Source organism: Drosophila subpulchrella, unplaced genomic scaffold, assembly GCF_014743375.2.
Source record: "Drosophila subpulchrella strain 33 F10 #4 breed RU33 unplaced genomic scaffold, RU_Dsub_v1.1 Primary Assembly Seq415, whole genome shotgun sequence".
In the NCBI taxonomy this organism is placed as follows: Eukaryota; Metazoa; Arthropoda; class Insecta; order Diptera; family Drosophilidae; genus Drosophila; species Drosophila subpulchrella.
In genome coordinates, this window is record NW_023665632.1 from 1 (window position 1) to 15,722 (window position 15,722).

Sequence of the window (15,722 nt, forward strand, 5' to 3'; positions counted from 1 at the left end):
GTTGAACCAGTTGATTTGAGCTTACGATCGCCGCGCGGTAAGTTGCTAATTATACGCTATCTAAGTTGACTCAACCTTAACTCGTGTGTATGGGGTGTATACTGGCTGGGCCGAAAACAATTAATCAATGAAATGGCCGCCACAAGTTGATCACTTGAAAAAGCAGGTCACAGCGATATGGAAAATATCGAACAAAAGCAATTTGCATTTCTTCTCTAATGAAGTTGAACTTTTTTATGGGCATAAAGTGCTTAAAAGATGATTTTTGGGAATACCTTTGGTGGGTGGAGTGAAAGGTATAAAAGAAACCTATTGTGGGGACAATATATGCAAAGTTCTGGTTTTGTAAGCAATATAGTATAACTATAGAGTTATGCAAGGCAGAATTATAAATAAGTTGTACAACTATGCCAAATACTCAGCTTCCAAAAACGAACACTTTAATGAGACTCAAACAGGCAAGCCAATTTTGGGTGAATGGCTGAGAGGCATATAAAATAAACTTGTCCATAAATCTGAAAATTAATAATAATAAAGCGCGAGAAATAAATGAGCTTAATTAATATTGAACGAAATTCATAACATAAAAACACCAAATTCCTTTGTCTTTATCTCTGGACTTCAATCAGATCATAAAAAGATATTCTTGATCGGCAACAAATGATGAACAAACAATCTAACCGATAAGCTAAAGCGCAGCTCGTTTGGAACAATACAAAGATCTATGTTAAAGATATCTATCAGCATTTATATCAACCCATGATCACACTCCTCTATAAAGAGCTCCAAACACCGAATTCCTTAGATCTTTCAGGGTCTTCCCCCGACCTATCCCCCGCGGATCAAAAGACCGAGATTATCCGGCAATCTCGCAGACAGGTTCAAACAAAAGAGGAGACAAAACGTTAGTCATTGCCTAATGCTCATCAGGCTGGGCCATTCATACGTGAAAGCCTGATGAGCATCGCCATGGGATCATCAGCAGATCTGCTGTGAGCCCATTAGGTTCATGCTGATTCCGCTGTGAGTATCGCTCTACATCCGACGCCCAGCAACCTGACCCAAAGCAAGTGTCTGTGGGATTTATTCGTGATGAAGAAGAAGTTTACTTACTTTACCCACTTGACCGATCGAGCGATCGAAAGACCGACCCACCAACCACCAACTGTTTGACCATTTGACCTTTGGCAGCCTTTCTCTTTGCCTCGATGTGTACGAGTATGTGTGTGTGTGTGTGAAGTTAACAGCAACGCCCCGAAAAACCGAAAAAGCCACAAAAACTTGACTAGATAAATAGATGGTTAGTTATATGGCCATCTACTCAGCTACCCAGCTCCTCAGCCGTAGGGTGCCCAGCGGTACACCTAATTTAATTAAGAAGCCAGAGAGCTTACCTTAAATGGCTATACAGTAAGATTAACAGCTAAAAAAAACTGAGCTGAACCTCTGCTCCGTTCATTAAAGATATCCAAGAGCTGGAGATTTGGAGAGCCGGAGCTAAAACGTTGTTGTCTCGCCGCGCATATTAATCAATTAGGCATGATATTAGTGAGGGCATCATTAATTTTGTCAATGCGCTCACCTGGCCACAAAAGCTATTTGAGAAGCGCATAGAGAGGCGGCGACGGCAATCTCTCATGCTAATGGTTTATGGCGTGCTACCAAAGCGTCCACAGGTCCACGGGTCCACCGATCCACAGATCCGTGGCGAATGTGTTAAATAGCGTTAAAATTTGTAAAACAAACGGCACATAATGGTTCGGGTTAATTTCCAACCTTAACGGTCATCTGAACAAAAACTCAACTCATGCCACCCGAGCTGAGCTGAGATTTTTCGGCACACATAAATTATGGGTTTTAAATAATTATGCAATTAGCCAGCATAGCGATAGATAGCCTCAAATTGCCAATGAATGGAGGGCAAAGCCCAAAGGCCCGAGAACCGAGGAGACAGTGCCAAATTCCCACCAACTCTAATTGCAGTGCCCAGAAGAGGTGAGAGCTGGTGAGCTGGGAAGCCGGGGACTGCAACTACAACTTGATTTATTTAAGCTACCCAAACAGCCCATAAATAAAGCTGTTGAACTAGCCACCATTCCAGGAGCGGAGCAGAAGGGTGGAGCTGTAGCTGGAGCTGCAGCTCGAAGATCGGGCAGGAGAGTCTCTGAACTGAGCCTGGGACATCCACAGTGCCTTACCCAAAAAAAAAAAAAAACAGAAGAAGAAAAAAACCCAGCACAACATCTTACAATCCCACACCACTAGTGGTGGAGCCCCTGCCTCATTGCCGCACCACCAAAACCACCAAACGATCGGCCTCTCGCCACTCAGGGGCATAGGCTTTCCAGGTTAAGTAGATGCGGCGACACGCGGGTCGATCCAGCGAGCGAACGACCTTAAGACGGAGATCCCAACCCGAATCGGGGGTCTGCCGGGGCACTGGGGGGATTCAACCAGGCGACGATGTCGGAGCATCCACGGCATCTATCGAATGATATGCAACATTTAGTGAAGTGCTCGAGTACCAAGCATGGGCTGGGGCATATTGATGGCAAGGTGAAAATGTGACAGGCAGGTGGGCGCAGGTTGGGGATTGGGCTAAAGGGAAATGGGAATGATCATGATCAACGGGCGATGGTATCTGGGAAATGTTAGGTTTCGTTTAGTAACTGTTTAGTAATCTTTGCAGACCCAAAGTGGCATCTTAAAGTTTGTATATCGCTTGAGAGACTACCGAATAATATTATCATAATTCATTCCATTAGCAATGATATGAGGGAATATTGTTTGTGTGAGTAATTTGCTAAGTGATACATTTGGATGTGTGTATACTACGTATGTTGGCTGAGAGGCGGCAGAGCTCCGGCAGAGAATGCTTGTACCCTCATAGATTACTTCTAATGGCGAACATTGGTTTATGTTGAAAACCATTCCCAACTTTATTCCTAATCAAGATGATCTTTGTCTACCAAGTAATTGATTTTCGACCCTTGTGCATTTTAAAGAAAGAGATCGGTTATTTTAGTGCTGGAAATCTTTTTCCAATATTCTTTTATAGAGAAATCCTCGATCTAATCCCGCAACCCCATAACAAAAGTTGTGTTACCTTTGCTGCACTTCATCGGCTCGGGGATTGTGAATCGGGGATCTGGCTGGGCTGCTGATTTGGCAAATGCATCTGCTGCTCCCCCAGCGATAGGATAGCCAACTGAAGCCAGATCTCATAATCGCTGGCGGCTCCCAGCGACCTGGAGAGTGGCGACTCCACTCCACTTGGCCTCGCCCAGATCTACGAGATCCCCCAATCCCAGATTCCAGATCCCAGATCCCCGATGCCAGGCCCGCACAATGCGATTCCGAATATACAGGGGGGTTATACTTCAGCACAAGGGGCGTGTGGACGGACCGCGGTGATTGTTTTTTAATTATGCTTCAGCTGACACCCGGCCGGATGACCATTGAAGATGGGTAGATGGGTAGATGGTGGATGGTCTGGGGAACCAAACCGAAACTGGGTGGAGACCTCGGAGCCGTGTCTCTGGGCCTGGTTAACATGGCGCGTATGTAGCGCATCGAGTTGACTTGACTTGACTTGACTGAGTGACTGTGACTGGCTTTTGAGGTTATGTGAAAGGTCAAGTTCGTGATCGCATTCAAACATTTTTGCCAACCACTCATCTCGCTGCGCAGATCGGGCCCAGAGACTATAGACCAGGCCCAGACCAGAGAAACTGGGATGGAGATGGAAACGGAGACCCAGACCCGGGAGTAGAGTGCAAGGAACACGAGTGTGAGTCGCCGCCGCCGAAAAACAGCAGAAAAAAAACAAAAACAGAAGAGAGAGAAGAAATACCCGACCCAAGCGACGTCGCATCGTAGAAAAATTGAAGATGAGCGTGCCACCACCACGCCACGATTCTGCCATTCCCGTCTCTGTCTCTGTCCCTGCAGACCCCATCCCCATCCTCATCACCATCCCGGCCCACCCTCTCACCCATCCATATCCCCATCGCAATCCCCATCTGGCGGAGATCCCACCGCTATATCCCGCCGCCCTCGCCGGAACCGAATTGAGTGAATGTAAACTGTGGTTTACTTGTTTCCAGCGTTGTCATAGTAATTTTTCTGCACTATAACAACGGCCAGCGTCGCCTCCAACAACATCGAAATATGCACTGAAAGAAATAAACAAAGATCTGATAAATAAGATCTAACACTCTCACAATTTCCTCCCTTTAAATAATATACATCAACCTTTTATATCCCAAATTCAATATTCAAATCTGAAATATTTAGGATATGTTTATTTATTAGAAAAGCATTCTTTATAGACCTTTCACACCTGCCTCAATTGTAGCAATGTCACGGGGTTTACATAACAAAGTCATGGTAGCCTCGGAAAAATGTTTACTCAAACATAGTTGCCTAGAGGTATTTTATTGGTTGATATGACTTTATTAAATTATTCGACTAAGATAGTCGAAGGCAGGAAGTTATAATCAATTTTGCAGACTTTTAAAATAATATTAAAAGCTCTATAAAGGCCCCTAATGGCATTCGATGTTGACTAATTGACTATATGATATGATATTTCAGTCAAATAATTTGACTAACTGACTGAATTAAAAAAAACCAAGTAGGATTGTTTTCACTTCTAAAGGACTAAAATTGATTCTTTTATTAATTTCAAAGAATTCATTTAGATCGAACCCAATTCCATTAGTATTTTTTCTCTGTGTATAAACTTTGGGGTGCTCTCGGATGTTCGGTGGCAGCACTCACCCGAAAACATTGAAACAAGCGGAGAAAAATGGAGATGCTGATGACACTGGAGACACGTTGTCTCTGGCAATCGTGCAACTGACACACCACCACCACCGACGGCACCACCAGTGAACCACCAGTACCACCGGCAACAAAATGCTAGACAGCATATGCCACACGAAGTTTTCAAAAGATTACACTGGACAACAGGCGACGCGGATGGTTGGGGTGCGGCCGAATGGAATTTCTGGGCGGGGAAGATGATTTGGCAATTGGTAATTGAAAGTTTATGCAAACAGTAATTGCAAAGCTCTTTGGGAGGAGACAATTGAAAATCTGTGAATACTTCAGTAGCTAGACAATAATCTTGTATAAAGATATAACGGTTATATTTTGTAAGACATTTTGGTATTAGAAATATCACTAAAAATAAAATTTGATCTATTTATATTAATAGGATACTAAGCTTCTGCAAGAAGGTCAATTACAAATGACTAGAACGATTCTAAGCTTTAGAAAGAACCTTAAAATGTTCAAGGAAAATAATCAAGAAAAAAGTTTTAAGATACTCCAAAACACTTCAGATCTTCCTAAAGCGGTACGTTTCTTCCAAGCCAAGATTAAAGTTCTTGCAGAGGGCACCTGCTCTATAGAAAGAGACACCCCCAACTCCCCGAAAACCCGGAGCTAATCGAAAGTCCCTCTTTAACCCGTTAAGCCAAGATGCCCTGCATCTGGGCAAGCATAAATCAAAGTGCCAAACCAAACCTGTTGCACAGTGTTCTCCCGCGTGCGCATCTTCTCAGGCAGAGTCAAAAAAATTACAGAAAAGGCGGAAAAAAGAGGATCATGCGAACAGATCCGAAAAAAACCGAAAAATATACAACGATGCAAGGAGGCAACAACCACGCAGTCGAAGTCGCAGACATCACAACAAACACAGCACAAAATCCACACAACACTGAAAGAAATGATGTAGTAAATTAATTATTGACATTTGAATAACGTAGTTGATATACTTAGAAAATTTAGAAAATACTAGATACGAGGTATGATGTTATTTACTTTTAAAATTGTATCTTATTAAAAAAGAATGGCATATTTTAGTAAAGGCTTAAAATCTTTAATTAAATATAATCCTAAATGGGATATTTCCATATTTAAAATTATTAAATAACGCAATGGATAATATATATATTTAAAAATGAATATGACATCCTTGGACTTACCAAGATTTTTTTATCAGTGCACCGAAGTAGATCCACGCTTTCGTGAGCAAACAATTCGAAAGCTGACAACGACTTGGAAAAGATCTCGGCGACGATCGATTCGTGTTAGTCATCACAGTCAACTCGGCCCACACGAATCATAATGAGGCTGGGGCTGCTCCTCAAAACTGTGCCATTTATCGGATCGATAAGGCCCAAACCGATTGCATCTAAGGATCTTGGTTCGTTTCCCAAGTTTCCCAAGATCTTTTCGTGTAGCTCATTAGCCTGGCAAGCTAATTTCGCAAGCCACAGACAATGCCCCCAAAAAATAACCAAAAAATAAAAAAATAAAAAAAAACAGAGGCAAGCTGGCTGCATATTTATTGGTCATAAGTGCGGCAAGCTCACAAACAAACAAATAGTAAAAAATTCAGCAGGCAAAAAATATTTGAAAATTTGTCTCCGACTCGAGTTGCATAGCAATCGCATATTAGCAATTTGCATTGTCTACTGGAGCACACTTGGTCCGCCGAAAGAGTTGGTTTACTTAACTCTACCTTTCCAATAGGTGTATGTTTTGAACCCCCTCCATAACCCCCTTTTATTTCTGTTCGAAGCTGTGAAAAAGAATTCTCGGAGCAGCGTCTACAAATCGTGCAACGGCAGCAGCTCGCTCTTCGTGTTTGGCAAACAAAAAAATTTGACTCATGACTTGGGGATAAAAGGAAAAAAAAAAAGAAACAAAAAGCAGCTAAACAAAGTAAACCACCCACCTATCCACCATTCACATCCTTTTTTGGCCTGGTCCTGGCTTCTGCTACACTTTTGGTTTTGCTCAAATTAGTCCGTGCATGCGGCGGGGAATGTTTCTACAAATTAACGCCAATTTCGTATCACGTTATTAATAGTTAACCATTAAATTGACCGCCCCCAACTCAGATCATTATCTGTTTTCGGCGGCCGAGGCTAACAAGGCTAACCGGCAGCAGCAGCAACAACAAAGCCTTTTAACCGACCACACTGTGATTCCTTTTCGGCCAAAATTGGTCTTGCGGTCTCCGGTCTGGTGGCCCGAATGCAGCTGGTTGTTTGGCTCGAACGAACGTCTTGCCTTAATTATCTGGAGGAGCTAAAAAAAATATAAAGTAAATACAAATATCTACATATAGACTTAATGCAGGATGCCTGCGAATATCAGAAGTTTTTTTTAAGGGGGTAGAGGGAGAAGTGGAGCAGAAACAGCTGCGGTCGCGTCACCTTTGTTTACCGTATCGAGCGATAAGCTTGTTAACTGTTAACCAAATCTGTAGCGGCCGATGCAATAAACATCGGAGCTGCCTGGCCAAAGCAACTTGGCCAACACACACGGAGAACGCCCACCAACCAGATCAACCATGGCCATGTGCACCAATGGCCAATTCCTCAATGAACCCCAGCCAAACGGCTAATTAAGTCTCAGATTCAGATTAGAGATGCCGAAGGCCGGGATAGCCGGATAGCAATCTCAATGTGAAGGTGGGCTATCCTGAGAAAGGAACTTTGACTCTTATCGCTAAATAGTTTGAGCGGGGGAGTGGGGAGAGTAGTTTTGTATAGGAGATAAATTCCTCCAAAAAGTATACAAAAAAGTATACGAAAACTTCACGAAATTAGGCATTCCAAATATTGCAATACAAATATATTTTATTTATCTATATAAAACACTTATTTAAGAGAAGAAAACTGATAGAGAAAGATTTCAAATCGTAATGAAAGGGAGATGATGATTTAAAAGGAAAAGAAAGTTTGTAACTAACCGCCACAGATAAAAGAAAAATCAATATAGTTTTGTACTCAGAAAATTACCGGAACTTCTTGATCTAAAAAGATATTTTTGATATGTTGTTATATTCTGAAAATTTGAAATTTTATTATTATTTTCCCAAAATGTGAGATTTTTAAGACCACGGACGAAACCCTAAACCCCTATGTCTGTGTACTAACTAATTAAATAGAAAATCAATTTAAGATGATAGATAGCCTTTGCTTATAATTAAAAAAATATTAAATATCCTTCGTTTTACATTAAAAAAATATGTTAAAAATTAGAAAATGTTTTAAAAATTGAAGCTAGAAATGCTGAGTACAAAACTTTACAGAAAGTTTCTTGAAAATTTCTTAGTGTGTTTTCTTAATTTATTATTTATAATTTTCCTCTCGATTAAATGAATTTAGCAAAAGAAAAAGACCAACAGATTTTTGACTTAAAGATGTCAATTTAACAACCATTCATAAAACTATTAACGATCAATCATTGAAAGCCATGTAGTTTCTTATCACTCCTTAGACATCATCATCATCTAATTTAAACAATTGCATAGATCTATCAAGTTTTGTTCTCAAGATACACCTCCGAAGGCTTTAATTTAATCCATGCCATCGATTCCGTGTCAAGTGTCCATCGCTAAGTCATGTGTAAACGGCAAAACCGACTGCGACCTGGGCTGCAGCGATGCATTAAGATAAACAAATGCGGATCGAAATCGGATAATGTCATGTAGCCATGTCATATGTTAGGCCAGCAAAAAAAGCTCCAAACTGGAGCACTAAGTCAAGCAAAAACCGAGCTGACAAAAGACAAAAACCAGCGAGGAAAAACAAAAGTAGGGGAAAAAAAAACATTCTTATCGATTACACCTGAGACCTCAATCAATAAATTGATTGTTAGCGATCAGTTTAAGGCAGGCAGGCCATGCGGAGCTCCATCGTTCCATCGCATGTGCTCAGCATACAAAAGAGTTTTTCCTCGGTTGTTCGGTGTTTGGTTGTTTGGTGTTTGTGGTTGTGGATGTGGCTGTGGATGTGGTTGTTGTTGACTTTGCTGCTGGTCGGCTCTTAAGATAAGCCGCCTGGTGGCTGCCGAGCGCTCTCCGGCGGAGGCCCGTTCTTCAGATTCAGCCAGGGTCTTAGCCAGATCTTGAGCCAGAGCCTCAGCCTGAGACTGAGACTGAGACTGAGACTAAGACTGAACCTGAGCCCGGGTCCCAGCACTTTGATCGCTGCATTGCGATAGGCCAGAGCAGCGATTGGACCAAGTCCAAGCCGACCAGGCGGCGTTGTTAGGAAGTCGTCGTTGTCGTTTGCTGGACTGTTTGTTTGTTTGCCAAGTGCACTGATCAAAAAATAACATATAGTTATTTTATATTTTGAGAGATCCAAACATAATTATAAGCATGTCATAAACATAAAGCTATAGTAGTTATACTTGCGTATACGTTTAAAAATGGAAATTAGGATGTGCTAAAAACTTGCCAAGGACTATACAATTTGTTTTTAAAGTCCTTTCAATTTTAAAAACTGTATTTTTAAAAAGTTTGTTCAGACTAAAAAAAATTAGGCCATTGATCGTGTACAGATCGTGTTTAAAAATGCAGTGGCAGAACGTCAGCAGAGCAGCGGAAGAGGCATTTCCTATCCCGCGGGCCGTCTGCTCTGCTTCTGTTGGTGACCACTGAATGGAAGGTATTCTTATATGATCAACAAGAGTTGGATAAAGAAAATATGTCTATTATGACATAATATTTTTTTTATGTAACTTCAAATGAAAAAAATAATTGATAAATTTAAAATGTTATCAAATTCATAATTTTACCCGTTCCTCACTTTTATAGAGCAATTTTTATTTCTTGAATGTTAATGTCCTTTCCTGAAATTAAAAAAAAATATTCTCCAGTTCTAAGTCATTTTTTTAAGATCTTTTCGCACAGTGTAGCTCAGTTTTGGTCCATCGCCGCACACTGTTGTTGTTTCATTTCATTCGAGGCATAAAGCAAGATTTGTGTAAATGTCAGGTGGTAATAGTGACACTGTGCGCCACTTGATTGGTTTTACTTTGGCCAAGAGCCACAGGAAGGCCCCCCATCTCTCTCCCTGTCCCTCTCTCCCCCCCTCTTTCTATCTCCCTCTCGCCGTGTGTGTGCCAATTTTTCGTTGTGGCCGCTTTTATGGTCGCAAGGTTGTTACGGTTCTACGGCGGTTGTTAGCATTTCTTTAATTGGCTCATTTTCGCGGCACATGTTCAAAAAATATACAGAAGTCCAACAAAAATTTATTGCAAGTAAATTAAAACTTATTGAAAAAAACGGAGAACTCCGCGGCAATCGCATCGCAGCCATCAATTAAACATGTAAATAGATTTCGGCAAACATCAGGTCCCATGTGGCGTATGAGTAATGTCCGTAGGTTTTCAGTTGACAGTTTGTCTCGTTGTCTGAATGAAAAGAATTTGGCTGCTGCCTTGGATTGTCAGCTAAAATAATGGCTTTAAAATGGCGTTCAAGATTCGTCTGTTTTTTTGGCGATCTGTTTGGGGAAACTATTTGAAAATGTTGCAATAATAATACAAGATTTTTTGACCTAGGTATTTGATTTATTTTTAGTACTTTGGAATCTATTTCAGCAGTACATTGTTAATTTTTTTATGAAATGAAAGTTAATAGTCAAATCCGTTAGGAAATCAAAAAGATTAAGATACATTTATCTGTTGTTAAATAAAATTTGTAATGTGGTTAATCATCTGAAATCCTTTTTAGAACTAATATTTGATCAAGGAATAGAAAAATTGTATTTCTTTTTTGAAGCGTACATACATCCTTTTAAAATTGGTAGTACTGAATGCAAATATTCATTTGATTTATTTACTGAATAAACCTAAATTGCAGGATAGCTCCTATAAATTCCGTTGGCCGAATGACCTAGATTCGAACTTTAAAACCATTTTCAAGGCTGGGCTACCTTTTTCGTTTCTTGAACTCTGCCACAAATCTTTCCTTAACGTTTGGCTGCCAACTGCCAATCGTTGATGCTGCAGTGGCCAAATGGGATGAAAATAAAAATAATAAAAGCGATTTAGAGACGCCCACTGAACGCAGTCCCAGCGGCAACACCCTCACACCCAGCAGCAACATCAGCAGCACAACAGCAACATCAGCAGCACAACAACAACAACATCAACAGATCGAAGACAACAACAACATGTGGTAGTGGAGCCTTGGCAGTCGAGTTGTATTTGTAAATTGAAAGCACACGCTGCGTCATCAAAGTCATTAAACTGTCGACTGCTTACGGAAGTTTTGTTGCTGCACTTGGGTTGCTCTGGTGTTGCTTGGGTGTTGCTCGTGTGTTACTGTTGCTTTTTGGGTGTGGATCGCTCTTCTGCGTTTTGTAACTGATATGCGACACAAGGAACAGCAACAACAAGCCCAGCCGGCGGCATGTGGGAGCATCCAGTTCGGCACTGCGAGAAAAAATCATTAAAATCAAATATCAATAATGTTTTATTCATGTTTTATTATTCGTTACAAAAAGATAAATGCATTTCCTGCTGGTTCTTAAAAAAGTATTCTTCAATTTAGATTGGGTGTTGTTTAGACGTCAGTTTCCTTAAAATACGAATTGTATCCACATTTTATTGATAAGACATTAATTTGTAAAATCATAATATGATTTGTATTGAAAATCCAACTAAAAAAACCGATTTCACATAAAATCTTTCCTCACTTGGATAAAATATTTAAGTTCTTTATGATTAACCATTTAATAATCTTTTTAAGAACCTTTAGCAATTTGATTGACTTATTGAGATTTTTGGAAGACAGACGTACAATAAATATTATAAGTTAATAGAATAAAATAACTTTTGGTATATTCTTCTTTTTCAGTGCACTTGTATGTCATCGGAGGTGTGGGTGTAGGTGTAGAATGTGGCAAGCCACTCACTCAGTTGAGGCAGTCGGAAAAAGACTTCATACCTCTCGCTTCCTCAGCCCCGTTTGAGTCTGCGATTGGCAGCCAGCTTCAAGTGATTTAGAAAGAAATAATAAATGGGGAAATCCACGAGGTTTCGATGATCGGAAATAGGCGATACTCTAACAGTTTTTATTTGCTTTGAATTAGAAAGAGGTTACAATAAAGTTGTTCCCAAAGAGAATGTTTATTAAGAGAAAGCCCAAGTCATCTTAATTATTATTATATATTATATAATTTAGAATATATTATTTTCTATCTTTTTTTTAAAGACTTGACCAAAACTTTAAGTCTTATGAAAACTGAACACTTTTGCCAAAGTTTTTGTCTTACCTCTGTACACCAATGCAAAAGGTGATTGAAAAAACATCTCCAATTCAAAAGATTTTAACTTTCTTTTCCAGAAGATCCTTTTGTAAGGATTGTAATTTCTTGGGAATTATAATGACTATTTTTAAAAGACTCCCCTATGAATGTTTCCGAATATTATGCTTCAAAAATATTCTAACAAATCAAGAAGCCATGTTCCTGATGACATTTAATTTTAAAATCCCATCTCCATAGTTGCTGTCGTTTTGGTGAAGGGTATGAGATTTTAATAAATGCGGCAAATGCTGAGAGCAGCTCCGGGTTCGGCTCGTCTCCCCTCGATCGGGTGTGTCTCCCATCGGCGACAATTTCGCAATTCGCCAAAGGTGTGTTCTGCCCCTCCGAAACACCTTCCCCTTCCCACCTTAAAAAAAACCCCCCAAGACTCCGCCACTTTTAAACAATTCATTCACTCATTGCAGTCGGTGCATTTCAAACGTAGTCGGCGTTTTAATGACACGCGCAATTGGCTTCGCCTGCCCAATTTGCCAATTTGTCACCGAAAAGTAAAACCGCATCGGGAATTGCCAAATTCTGGATGAATAACGAAATCCGTCTGCAGTCGAACGCCAGAAGATGGAGGTGGAGGCCCTGTAAGCCGCAGTTCGTCAGTCATTCGATTCGGGGAGTGTGACTTTGCTTTAATCGTGACTTTCACAATCAACCTTCAGAAAGGTTTTCGAAGACGACGACGGCGACTACGAGTAGCGTGTACCAGGCGCAAAATGGGTTGCAGACAGGCAGAAAAGACTCCGAGAGCACAGCAACAAGGGGAATAAACTAACAACTTTTCAAAGCGTTTACTTTGGCGCTTCATCGAATAATATTTCTCACGATCTATTTTTTTGTTGCTGCTGCTGGGGCTGTCTTTTTTTTTTCTCAGTTTTGTTTTTGTTTATCTTTTTTTTTTCGGGGCACTGGGAGATTGACTCGGTGCAGGGCATCAATAGACAGCCCAGGTCGGATTGGTTTAGTTTATAATTCGATCGCCCATCTGCCTTCTCAGTCCCTTTGTGCTGCAGTAATTTTGATCGCCTCGATATTTCGGGGGAACTTTTTCACGACCGACATTGGAATATAAAGCAAGAAAATTGTATTTCATGCATCGGATCTTGTCAAGATTGTCATCGGAAGTGAAGAAAATTCTAGCCATGATCGTTTCCAAGAACTGAGCTTTGGTTTGGCAATTGCTCTGATTGTTGTGATGGGAAAAGGTGTAGATTTTAAAGCCAGTCTTGAGCAAATTATATCGATTGTCTGATTAAGTGATTCAATTATTAAAACTTAATTGTTTAGCCCATCTTTTACTATTGTAATTTTTAGGAAACATAACATTTGGTTAAATGAAACCTATTGATTCACAATTAAAATTTTAAATGGATTGGTTGAAATGCTTGACAAAACTTAATACATTTTATTAGTTTTAAGAACTGGAATATGGTTTTTAAACTACCAATTTAATTTCATAAAATTTTTTTTATTTTATTTCATAAAAACTATCCAATTAAGCAATTATCCCAATTACTATGACCTACTGAAAAGCGCACCGGGTTCCTTTTATTACAAAATAACATTGTTTATCCCCAGAGGAGAAACTATGAAAAGACTTAAGCCATGTTGCTTTTATGGCAAGGATAAAAAAAATCAGCTTAGTTTCCTAAATGCATGCATCCACAATTATAATCCAATTAAATTTATGTATCGCTTAATGGGGACGTTAATGGTAATGGGACGTAAAAAAAGGCAAACAGAGAGGAGGGGCGGCACGGAATCCTAAATCAATTTCCTGTCAGCCATCAACGAGCTTCATTCAAATTCCTGTGTCCGCGGTCTCCGTGGGGATTTGGCAATGGAACAGAGGAAAGGAACTATGTAAATGCAAGGCAATCTCCATTTGGCATTGCCGTTTGGCCATTCCCATTCATTAGGTGGCCATTTCAATTAAGCCATAAAAGCCGAATCTAAACTGAAGACCAATTTTCCAAATCCATCCCATTTCGCAGTCGCAGTATTCCACCTTTTTTTTCCCCCGCTTTCCCATCGATTTTCCAGCCACAATGTTATTGCCTTTGCATGTTGGAAATCATAAAAATGTTAAATGACAAGCGGGCGCATGTTCATTTTAGCGTTGTCTGTCTGTAGTTGCAGTTGCTCCTGCTGTTGTTGTTGTTGCTGTTGTGTTTGTTCGCATTGTCAAATTGCGATCAAAAACGCAACAAACGAAACATGCCACACGGAGCCTGGCAAAAGACAGAGTCTCAACCTCTTGGACCAGCAGCATCATGAATCAAAGCCCAAAAGCCAAGCCACCATCAAACACTCTTAGCTTTTTAGCAGCAACAACATCGCCCCCCCCCCCCGAAACAACAACAACGGGCAGAAACAACCACAACAACCAGCGACAACCAGAATCAACTGAATGCGTTTTAACGGCTACTTGTCTTTAGCTATTTATTGAAAGGATTTTCAACACTCGCACAGAGAGCCAAGGAGATACCTGACTCAAGAGGTCTTTTACACTGGGGAAAAAGGGGGGAGAACAAACTAAATATATTAATCAAGGAAATTTTGCTATTAACCTTTATTCAGATCGATTAGCAAGATAACCAATTAAATTTAATTTTAAAAAAATTAAATATTTTTTTTAAATTGTTTATTGTTATAAAAATATACAGCTTAAAAATAATAAAGTAAGCTTCTTTGGAATGGAATGGAATTTTAAAACTGCAATGTTTTTTTTTTTAATTTCTCAATATGTGAGATGCCTTCATAAAGTAATATCAAAGTTCTCTCCTTTTTTCCCCGGTTAATTGATAATTTTAATTGTATAAAAAATACTTAAAAAATTTAATTACTAAATGTTAAAAAAATATAAATTAGAATTAAGGTCATGGCATGAGTAACATCTTCATCTCCAACATTATCTCTCAGTGCCTTTCTCCGCTCAATCTGCGTTCGCTGCCTAAGTCTTTCGTTTGCTGCCTGCCAGTTGCTAGCGTCAGTCATTCATGCATTCAATCATTTAATTCAATTTGAAATTGTACAACAAGTCGCACATTTGCGCCTGCCACATGTCCACAACCCCGAGACGGAGTCTCTACTCCCAGACAGATCCAGACTTCGACTGGGATTGGGTTTGGGATTGGGGAATGGGAATCGGAATGGGAATGGGTATGGGGATTGAATTGGGAGCTGTGTAAGCTGCTGAGCATTGATGCCACAAGTCGGGCCGGGAAAAAAAAACACACACATTTGATTATGAAAAGCCTGCGTCTGCAACTGCAACTTTTGCTGCGTCTTGTGGCTGCAACCAAATCGATAAAAATAATTGGTTGACTGTTGCTCAGCTGACTGCGACTGCAACTGCAACTGCGTCGTCGACTTTGCGCCTGCGCTCGAATTCTGTTGAATTTTCAGTTTGACATGGATTGCTGCTGTTGATCGGTTGGTCCCGATCAGGGATCGACAGGCGGGAAAAAAAGACTGCGGGGGGAGAGACGACCATTACAACATGGACAGCAGACGTTGGCGGTTTTCCCACGTTCGTGAAAATATTTTTTCGCAAATTATTGGTAAAATAAAATTGTGCACATT

At 40.2% G+C, this 15,722-nt stretch overlaps 1 protein-coding gene across 1 annotated transcript in view; it reads left to right on the plus strand.

The window, feature by feature from the left end:
- Positions 1 to 3: 3 nt before the first annotated feature.
- LOC119562271 (Krueppel-like factor luna) overlaps positions 4 to 15,722 on the plus strand; it is a gene marked incomplete at its 5' end in the record, with an annotated part of 37,064 nt that continues 21,345 nt past the window's right edge. Inside the window, one exon of the mRNA XM_037875445.1 lies at positions 4 to 37. Within this exon, the coding sequence (XP_037731373.1) occupies positions 4 to 37 (34 nt within the window). The remainder of the gene's footprint in view (positions 38 to 15,722) is intronic.